General features: G+C 41.3%; 1 protein-coding gene across 4 annotated transcripts in view; it reads right to left on the reverse strand.

Moving 5' to 3' along the window:
- Positions 1–10,118, reverse strand: part of LOC149219315 (digalactosyldiacylglycerol synthase 1, chloroplastic-like) — a 57,243-nt gene extending 47,125 nt beyond the window's left edge. For 3 of the 4 annotated variants that reach the window (XM_089384335.1, XM_089384334.1, XM_089384332.1), the window contains exon 1: positions 9,354–10,118. In XM_089384335.1, the coding sequence (XP_089240461.1) occupies positions 9,354–10,046 (693 nt within the window). In that variant the 5' untranslated portion in view covers positions 10,047–10,118. The remainder of the gene's footprint in view (positions 1–9,353) is intronic. The other variant, XM_089384333.1, reaches the window with a different exon arrangement.
- Between the last annotated feature and the right edge of the window lie 559 nt (positions 10,119–10,677).

Below are 10,677 nucleotides of genomic sequence, written 5' to 3' on the forward strand. Positions count from 1 at the left end.
GCAAACTAATATTGGGACAACAGCATGATACTTAGTGCAGCAAGCATGTATTGGTACAACTAGCATGTAAGGGATAGCTAGCATGCAACAGCAAGCATGCTAAGGACAACAAGCAAGCAAGGTGCAGCGAGCACATAGATCAGTATGGCAACATGGTGCAGCAATGGCACATAATGCAGTACAGTGATGGGTACAATCATGATTAATGAAGCGTGATGAGACGCAGGATAGTGATGATGGGTGCAGCATGGTGCAACACGGTGAGGTGTAGCATGATGATGAAATTCAACACAATGATAGCTGAAGGAGTCACCTTGGAGAATCAGTTGAAGAAACATGTCTTCAACTGAGTTCAACTACCTCATGTATCATCTTCTTAGAGATGATCTATGCTCTTATCTAGATAAGTCAAAGTGTTGACTTTTGTTGTAAACACACTATCTCTCTCTCTACTGAACTATTGAAGAACATATAAGAAGAATTGATCAAGGGTTTCCCCACATTGGGGTTTGTCCCTGGCTAGCGCCACATCTTGTGTCCTCTTGTCTTGGCTTGTCTTTTGCGATTTATGTTTATGTTCTATCTACAGTTTACTTTAATGTTGATGTGATTGCTAATCTGGAAAAGATATTGAGCTAACTGTGAAAATTGAAATAAATTGCTCTAAGCATAGAACATACCTAAAATTAACACCATGACATGTAATTCGGGCTAGGGTTGCACGAGGGCAGGGAAGTCATGTCAAGGCCATGGGAGGGTAGGGTATTTGAGTCAAGGCCAATGGAAGGCGTGGGATTTAAGATAAGGCCATTGGAGCGCAAGGAATCCGAGACAAAGCCAAGGGAGAAAGCAGGGTCGAGATAGGGATAAAGGAAGACACGAGAGTGTTGGAATGGGGCCAAGATATGCTAAGATGGTTGTCATGGCGACCTTGTTGTTGATTTGTGTTAGCATCAGATGTGCTCTAGCCATGAAAATTGGCGGAGAGGCTAAAGCACATGAAATCTCCAAAACCTAGAAATCATTTTGGGAAACTCCATCCAGATAAGGAGTTATTAAAATAATTAATATTTTTAATGGGTTCCTAAGTCTAAACTTAGGAAAATAAAATTATTAATGGGTATTTACTATTAATAAATATAAGGATGAGAAGCTTCTAAGAGACGAGGATCAAGTCTATTTTAATCTTAGTTGTTGATTAGGGATTTAATCTCGGTCGTCGATTCATATACAGAAAAAGTATAAGAGAAGACTTGAGGGTCATTTGGAGATACACTAGCAGATACTCAGTATCCCAAGGAAAATCAATTTCTTCAGAGAGAGGGAAAATCGATTTCAAAGGGAGAGTTACAGGGTGGAGGAAGAGGGGGTGATTAGCAGCAGTCAGGAAGATCAGAAGAGGTGATGCAGGGACTCTAAGAGACAGCGCAAAGGGAGACGCAGATCATAGAGACGCAGTGGATGACGCAGTGAAGGACAAAGCAGTGCAGAGCCAAGCAGAATGACGCAAGGTTGACGCAGTAGGGAAAGGAAGTCCTCCAGGGTGTCAGAAAGTCTCGGAGAAAAGTCTCAGGTGTTTTCTCCCAGTGTCTATGCAATTTTTTTCTGTAAAAGTGATTGTTATTGAAGATTAATAAAACCCTCCTCTGCTGCACCGATTTTCCCGCATTGGGTTTTCTGGGGACAATTGTCCAAAAATAATTGTTTTGATGTGTTTGATTCTTGTGCATATATTTGTTTTTGTATAAAGGTGTGATATCTGCAGTATAATTTATTTTAATATTTACTGAAGGAATTTCGTAAATAACTTATTGGATAATAAGTAGGTAAAATAAATCAGTTGTTGCAGTAATAGAAGTTCTGTTTAGAAATTTTCACTTGGTATCAGAGGAAAGATTCAGAGACAGGAAGGGAAAATCAATTATAGGTCAAGATCATGGTGCAAAAGCATCCACGTCAGGAAACTCGTGCAGATTTTCAGAAGATTGCATAAGAGATAGAAATTTTGATTTCTCTATGTTGGCTTCCAGATTGGAAGAAGAAGTTGCTTGCGTAGCAAGCTCTGCATCATCAGGGGTATGGTATATAGACAATGGAGCCTCCTAGCATATGACAGGAATCCAGGAATGTTTCTCAGATTATCAAGAGGAAAGAATGAATTTTCAAATCACCATGGGGAATAAGGCAAAGTGTACTCCAGTAGGGAAGGGTACTATAATTTTGCAAACAGAAATAGGAGAACGGTTCTGAGCTACCAATGTGCTGCATGTGGCAGGACTGGGGATGAACTTACTCTATGTATCTCAACTTCAAAGCAAGGACTATGACATTTTCTTCATTAAGGAGAAAGTATACGTCAAACACCCGAGTTGAAAAAAGAAGGTACAAATCGGAATCAGAAGTAACAGGTTATACAGGTTGCGGCTAGAATCACCAATGGCACTAATAAAAAAGTAATGGAGACAAGGATTTGAATGAACTATGGCACAGAAGGATGGGACATTTGCACCATGGGGCTCTAAGAATTCTCAGGAAAACTGTAACAGGACTTCCAAATCTTAGTACAAAATGAGATGATGTATGCAGAGCGTGTGCTCTAGGCAATTATGCCAAAGTAGCATTTCCTAGAAGTAAAAATAGGGCCAAGAGGGTACTAGGACTGATACACTCAGATATTTGCGGACCGATGTCCACAAAAGCTCTTAGTGGTGCCGAATACTTCGTCACCTTCATCGATGACCATTCCAGGAAGACTTGGATCTATTTTCTGAAAACCAAGGATGAGGTTTTCTGTCGATTCAAAGAGTTCAAGGCTCTAGTGGAGAATCTGACAAGAAAGAAAATAAAAGTGTTGTGCTCAGACAATGGTGGAGAGTATGTCGACAAGGACTTAGCCGATTTTTGCGCTAGGGAGGGCATCAAAAGAGAGTGGACAGCTCCCTACAATCCAGAGCAGAATGGAGTAGACCGGGGTTTTTAACTTGCATTTGTCGTGAGTCAACTTGATTCATTTCCTAATTTGCATAGCCTTTGTCCTGAGCGCCTGAATCCTCAAGTCGAGGTGCGAAGCATTTCTGAAATAGGCACCATCAGGGTATGCCAAAATTCCTGTGGGCAGAAGCATGTAGCACGGCAGTCTATGTCCAGAATAGAACTCCTCATAAGGCATTGGGCAAGATTACTCCAGAGCAGGTCTTCACCAGGAAGACACCTGAAGTTAGTCATTTTAGGATATTTGGGAGTTTAGCATATTGTCGTATACCCGAGGAGAAGAGGAAGAAGTTAGATCAAACTGCAGAGAAAGGATATCTTGTGGGATATAGCGAGAATGTTAAGGCATATAGAATCTATATTCCAGGGAGCAAGAAAGTAGTAGTTCGGAGAGATGTGAAGTTCATGGAAGATAGGGCCTTCAGAAAATCTCAAGAAATGCCTTCTGAGGAGCAGTCAAAAGATGAGTCGTTGGTCAAACCACTTCAACCAGTGAAAGCCAATACCAGAAATTCTCCTTCAGAACAAGAGGAATCACAGGAAGAGGAAGAGCTAACAGATGCACCTACTACCAGAGGAAGAACGAGCCAGGAACTCCGACAGATTCTACGGGATGCAGAAGATTTCATTGGTGCACCCAGGAACAGTAAAAGGGAGCGAAGACAGCCAGATAGATATCAGGCCTTAGTAGCTCAGGTTGGGGAACCTTCCAGTTTTCAGGAGGCTGCTCAACATCAAGTTTGGATGGATGCGATGGTGGAGGAATACAGCTCTATAATGGTGAATGATGTCTGGGAAGTAGTGCCTAGGCCTCAAGACAGATCAGTGGTAGGTTCGAGATGGATCTACAAGATCAAATACGCTGCAGACGACAATGTGGAAAAATACAAAGCCAGGTTTGTGGCTAAGGGGTATGCTCAGAAGGAAGGAATAGACTACGAAGAGACCTTCGCCCCAGTAACCAGGTATACATCTATTAGAACAGTGATATCTCTTGCAGCACAGATGGTATGGGAGATTCATCAGATGGATGTCAGAACATCATTCTTGAACGGGGTGCTAGAAGAGGAAGTATACATTGAACAGCCAAAAGGCTTTGAGACACGTGAGAATAAATCTCATGTATGCAGATTGAAGAAAGCCTTGTATGGGCTCAAATGGGCATCTAGAGCATGGAATGGTCGAATAGATGGCTACTTGCAAAAGATGGGGTTCGTCAAGAGTGATGCAGATCCTAATCTCTATTATCCAGTTGTAGAGAATAAGTCTCTAGTCCTAGTATTATATGTGGATGATCTCTTCCTAACAGGATCATCTAGGCTCATCGAGGACTTCAAGAAGAATCTAGCCACAGATTTCGACATGAAGGATTTGGGACAGATGCATTATTTCCTGGGGTTGGAAGTGAGGCAGCGGAAGGGTGAGATCTTCCTTGGACAAGGGAGATATGCTACAGAAATCCTAAAAAGATTCAGGATGCAAGACTGTAGGCCTATGGCTACTCCAATGATCACAAACTGGAAGAAAATTAATGCGTCAGAAGACAAAGATGTTGATCCCACCTTATACAAGCAACTCATAGGGTCCATGATGTCTCTGGTCAATACTAGGCCAAACATTTGTTATGTTGTCAACACCCTGAGTCAGTTCATGGTGGAACCTACGAGGGCGCATTGGGCAGCAGCCAAACATGTTCTCAGATATATATAGGGAACAGTCGAGTATGGACTATTGTACACTAGATGTAATGATATCAAACTGAGTGGGTTCACTGATGCAGATTGGGTTAGAAGTTCAGTAGATCGAAAAGTACCTCTGGGTACTGTTTCAACATTAGATCGGGGATGACCTCTTGGCAGTAGGAAACAGAAATTCGTAGCTCTAAGCTCAGCTGAAGAAGAATATATGGCCGCTAGCACAACTTCGTGCAAAGCCATATGGCTTAGAAAATTGCTTGTGAACCTATTCAGAAGAAGGATGGAGGCGACCAAGATCATGTGTGATAATCAGAGTTGCATCAAGCTCTCTGAGAATCCAGTATTTCATGATCGGTCGAAGCACATTGATATTCGGTGTCACTTTGTCAGAGACTGTGTCCAACGAGGAGTTGTATAGTTGAGCTACACTCCTATAGGAGAACAGGTGGCAGACATCCTTACTAAGGCCCTTGGAAGAACAAAGTTCGTTTATTTTAGGGAGAAGATGGGGATGGTAAAGAATCCATTTCAGTAGCAAAAATGGATAAGTGTCAGGTGTTGCAGTGCTATGGGTAGCATGATGCAGCATTTGAGAGAGAGTTGCAGTGCAGATGCAGTGTTGGGAGGAAGGACCAACAGCAACACGGATGCAGAGGGAGCTACAGTACAAATGTAGCAGTGGCAGTGGCAGAGCCATGGGCAGCAATACAGGAGGCAACAGTGCAGAGGATGTAGGGCAACAGGCTCAGCATCAACACAGGTATCAGTGCGAAAGGATCAGTGTGATGTTCAATGGTGGAGCATTACTAGAGCACATTCCTCGCTAAGGAGGAGTGTTGATTTGTGGCAGCATCAAATGTGCTCTAGCCATGAAAACTGGTGGAGAGGCTAAAGCACATGAGATCTCCAAAACCCATAAATCGTTTTGGGAAATTCATGGCTAGAGCACATGAGAAGCTTCTAAGAGACAAGGATCAAGTCTATTTTAACCTTAGCCATTGATTAGGGATTTAATCTCGGTCGTTGATTCATCAACAGGAAAAGTATAAGAGAAGACTTGAGGGTCATTTGGAGATACACCAACAGATACTCAGTATCCCAAGGAAAATCGATTTCTTCAGAGAGAGGGAAAATCGATTTCAGAGGGAGAGTTGCAAGGTGGAGGAAGAGGGGGTAATTAGCAGCAGTCAAGAAGATCAAAAGAGGTGATGCAGGGACTCTGAGAGACAGCACAGAGGGAGACGCAGATCATAGAGACGCAGTGGATGACGCAGTGAAGGATAGAGCAGCGCAAAGCCAAGCAAAATGACATAGGGCTGACGCAATAGGGAAAGGAAGTCCTCCAAGGTGTCATAAAGTCTCGGAGAAAAGTCTCAGGTGTTTTCTCCCAGTGTCTATGCAAAAAAATTCTGTAAAAGTGATTGTTGTTGAAGATTAATAAAACCCTCCTCTATTGCACCGGTTTTCCCACATTGGGTTTTCCGGGGACAATTGTCCAAAAATAATTGTGTTGATGTGTTTGATTCTTATGCATGTATTTATTTCTGTATAATGGTGTGATATCTACAGTACAATTTATTTTAATATTTACTTAAGGAATTTCGTAAATAAATTATTGGATAATAAGTAGGTAAAATAAATTAGTTGTTGCAGTAATAGAATTCCTGTTTAGAAATTTTCACACTTGCCTTACAAAGAGGATTAAGTATTCATTAAGATGGGGCGAGAGGAAGCTCTCACGAAAAAACAAGGATCTCAGGAGCATTGTCCTCATTAAATGCCAAACAATACAAGTGGTGAGAAATTTGGGGGACCTAATATTATGCAATCAATCATCTTCGTGTGAAAAAGCTAAAGAAGGAAAGTGGTGGGGCAGGGATAAATAATGTATTCAACTTTTAAGCTGCTAACAAAGCCCAAGGATAGAACCACTAGAGAAAAAGGGAAGCTCTCAAAAATTCAGTATGATGCAAGTAAGGGGGCAGGGTTCCAAGTTGTAATCTTTTTTCTATGACAAATCTAGCAAGCAAGAAACATAGAGGGCAAGGTTAAAGGACAACCAAGTCATCATTTTCATGTTCATGTTGTGTGAATGTTCCACAACCATGAAGTTCAAAAAAAAAAAAAAAACAGTGCAAAACGATGTGAAAAAAAAAAGAGATAAAATCCAACATTAATTTTGAGGAAATGTATATGCTACATTCAAATTTAATCCAAATTTAAGAAGGTTTATTTAATTTTAATCGTCAACTTTTGAACTTAATTGACTTTAACAAATTTCAAATTTAATCAAATTTTGAAGTCAACCTTAATGAATCTATTTACCTACCCATGAGATTCACTGCATTTCAAAAATCAAGGGTTAAAATTTAAAATCAAAGAATCCAATGACTTAGTTAGACAATAAAGCAGTAAGCTCAAAATTATGAGAACTTGTAGTTATCATTTTGCTCTTAACTTTTTAAATTTTTTCTTATTGTTTTTTTCCAAGGAAAATTTTTGGGCATTGGGGGCAGTATGGCAGAGATTGTTGGTACTTGGCCAGCCCACAGTGTATACTCACTCAAGAGCGCAACATAGTTACTCTATTCCAAAGTTTAAACATGTCAACTTACAAGACTGGAACCTAAGTGGGGAGGATCACAGCAATTCCTCCCAACCACCTAGGATAAGCCCAATTGACTTTGCTTTTTGTTTTATTCTAGCTATAGCTCTATTGTAATTTTTAGCTTTTCACTTTTAGTTTTTCTTCTTTAAGCTTTCTTTCTTTTTATATAATATAAATATAAAGTTTAAACTTAACACAACATCAGCAAGTTGAATTAACATATCGTTTAGAAGTCACTGCTGCTAATTTTTTCTGAAAAGATAATACACACCTGACTTGCGAATTATTGAAAACTGTCAAAATCAGCAAAATTTCCAGCAAATTAATTGTTTTATGATTTTAATTCACCAATGAATTGAAAAGTTTTGCAACACTGGTTTTGACTACATATATGCAGAATTAACATGGAGGTTCTATTGCGTTTCTATTATGTTATCTAATTCTCCTAATCCTGAAATTTGAATTAAGAGCTAAAAGTTTATCACTCTTTGGATTTCTCAGTTAATGATTTCCAAATTAATGACAATTTAATCTTCTTAGTTACTCTTGAACTGTTATTCAAAGTCCAAGCATGTTAGGGTGTGCCCAGACCTTGATTTTCATTGAAAACTCACCCATATATTTGAAACGAAGTAGTAATAAATTGAAAAAACAAAATAGTTAGCAGTGTTAGTACTGGAGTGAGAGAGGATGCCATCACATCAACCCAAGGAATTGTATCCCAAAACCAACTTCTAAATTGAGGAGCTGCTGTCACATCAACCCAAGAACTTGCATCCCTATGCCACCATCTCGATTGGCAAAAGCTTTTGCTGTGGGTAATGCTTTCTAAATCATTTGTGAGGGTGGAGGATGCTATCACATCAAACTGAACTCTTGAATGCCAAAGCGAGCTTCTGGACTAGCAAAACTTCTGCAGCAGATAATGCCTTAGGAATCATTTGTGAGGGTAGAGGATATTATCACATCAACCTATCCAGATTGGCAGAGATTTTGTGACGTTGATATCTTATAAATCATTTCTGAGAGTGGAGGATGCTAGGACGCTATCAATCAACTCAAGGATTTGTATCTCAGTATCCGCATCTGCATTGGCAAAACTTTTGCTCTGGGTAATGCCATAGACATCATTTGGGGGGACGGAAGATGCCATCGCAACAACCCAAGACTTACATCTCAATACCCAACGCCTGGCTTGGCAAAGGTTTTGCCGTGGATAATGTAAATCATTTGTGAGGATGGAGGGTGTTACCGTATCGACCCAAGGACTTGCATCCCAACACCAGCATATAGATTGGCAAAGCTTTTGTTGTAGCTAATGTCTTAGGAATCATTTATGAGGGCGGAGTATGTTATCACATCAACACAAGGATTTGGATCCCCACACCAGCGATTGAATTGGGAAACATTTTGCTGCACATAATGCCTTAGAAATCATATGTCAGGGTGGAATCTAGATTGTTAGAGCTTTTGCTGCAAGTAATACCTTTAAAAATAATTGTGAAGGTATAGGATTCTATCACAACAACTTGAGGACTTGCACCCCAAAGCCAACATCTGGATTTGTAAAACTTTTGCTGTCAATACTGCCTTATAAATCATTTGTGCAGGTGGTGGAAAGAACCCCACCAACACAACTTCACCCTCACCCGTTTCACAAGTTCACAATGTAATATCGCACCCTCGTCCTCGTGAGTTTGTCTGGGGTCGAGAGTGCAGGTCTGTCATATATTCATATAGGGAAGTAATAATGTGTAACACCAATGTTAATACTGGAAGAAACCTACACCCAAAGGCAGCTTCCCTATTGGCAAAGCTTTTGGTGCAGCAATGCCTAATCAAACATCTTTCCCTTTTTAGATGTGTGGGATTATTCACAACACAATCAGAATCACACTTATTTGGACTGTAATAATGTGAAAGGGACACTTGCGTGACACAAAATACCAATATTTGAAATATGCCAGGGCAGTAAGACATCTTTCAACATAGATAACACACGCAAGCCATAGTTTCACAGAGAAAAAGCACAATGTACAAGAATTGAAGCTACGCACCAGACTCCTCTTCAAATTTTCCACGAACTCCGCCGGCTTGATATTGTCGAAAAACTCGGAAGCCGACTTCCCATACGCGGCCCTCTTATCCAAATCCTTCAGGCCATCCTTCAAGGCCTTGAGAGGCTCCCACTCCTTCAAAGGCATCTCCGCCCCGCCATCCCACCCGGGGGGTGATTCTCGAGCTCTCACCCTCCGCCTGAAATTGACCCTCCCCTGCCCTTCATTTTGCAAGTAAAAACCCTCGTCATCCACCAACTGTGCATTGCGGAAGGCCTTCTTGATTAGAGACAAGTCTATGGAAGAAGAAGCTGCCCATCTGTTCAGAATCCCGCCGTAATGCTGACCGGCGAGCTCCGGCGTCGACGAAACGCGGCGGAGCTCCGTGAACTTGGGCTTCAATTTCTTGAAAATCTCCAAATCCTGGATGGAGCCAGATGCACTCCCAGACCCATTGATTCTCATCCTGCTGCTGCCCGTGTTGAGTAGATTCTCCCACTCTCTGTCAAAAGAATTCGCCAGAGAATTGGCTCTGGCTCTCATCAATTTCAGGTCCGCATCGGCACTGTTTCGCACCTCGCGCCATCCCTTGGAAATGAAGGAGAAAGCCTTCTCGGCATGAACGGAATGCGAAGAAGAAGAAGCAGCAGCAGAGGCAGAAGCAGGAGAACACTCTGATCCCAAACGCGCCATTGCTCACTGCGACTATAATTCCATCAGCTCTTCGAATTCCGTTCCATATTAATACTCACTATCCCCCGCCATTCAGCTCGAAAGTTCATGTCTCTCGGCCGTTCAAGCCACGTCGCCTGCCAGCTCGGACAATCCCATCGGGCCGATCTGATTTATACGACAAGATGGTGATGGCGCCGTGATTTTACCGAGATGCCAAGGATATTCCTGGCTCGCTGGACATTCGAGAATGGTACGTCATTGCCACGTGTCCTAAAAACTCGCATATTCTTTTGCATTTTTGAAATTCTTCGAGTCCCTTCCACATTTTACACGAATTTCCATTCAACCGAGTATTTCCGGGTTTTTCGTGGAGGAGACTGCCCCTTTGAATCCAACAGTCTGATTTGGACTCTTCCACTTTTTTAAGGCCACGTGTTCGGTTCGAATCCCTTTAAGCATCTAACCCGGTAACGTTATTTTCATTCTTCTTTCATCAAAAATCCTTTCATGAATATTTTATGGAACATAACAGGTTTTCGGTTCGAATCTCTTTAAATTCTTAACCAATTAGGTTGAATCACAGGTATGGTCTGTTATTTTCATTGATCTGATGCACTCAATCTTGTTATTTTCAATCATGTCTGTAACT

The sequence above is a fragment of the Pinus tabuliformis genome, chromosome Q (genome assembly GCF_031772625.1).
Source record: "Pinus tabuliformis cultivar Carrire ecotype Pingquan chromosome Q, CPIR1, whole genome shotgun sequence".
NCBI classification, from domain to species: domain Eukaryota; kingdom Viridiplantae; phylum Streptophyta; class Pinopsida; order Pinales; family Pinaceae; genus Pinus; species Pinus tabuliformis.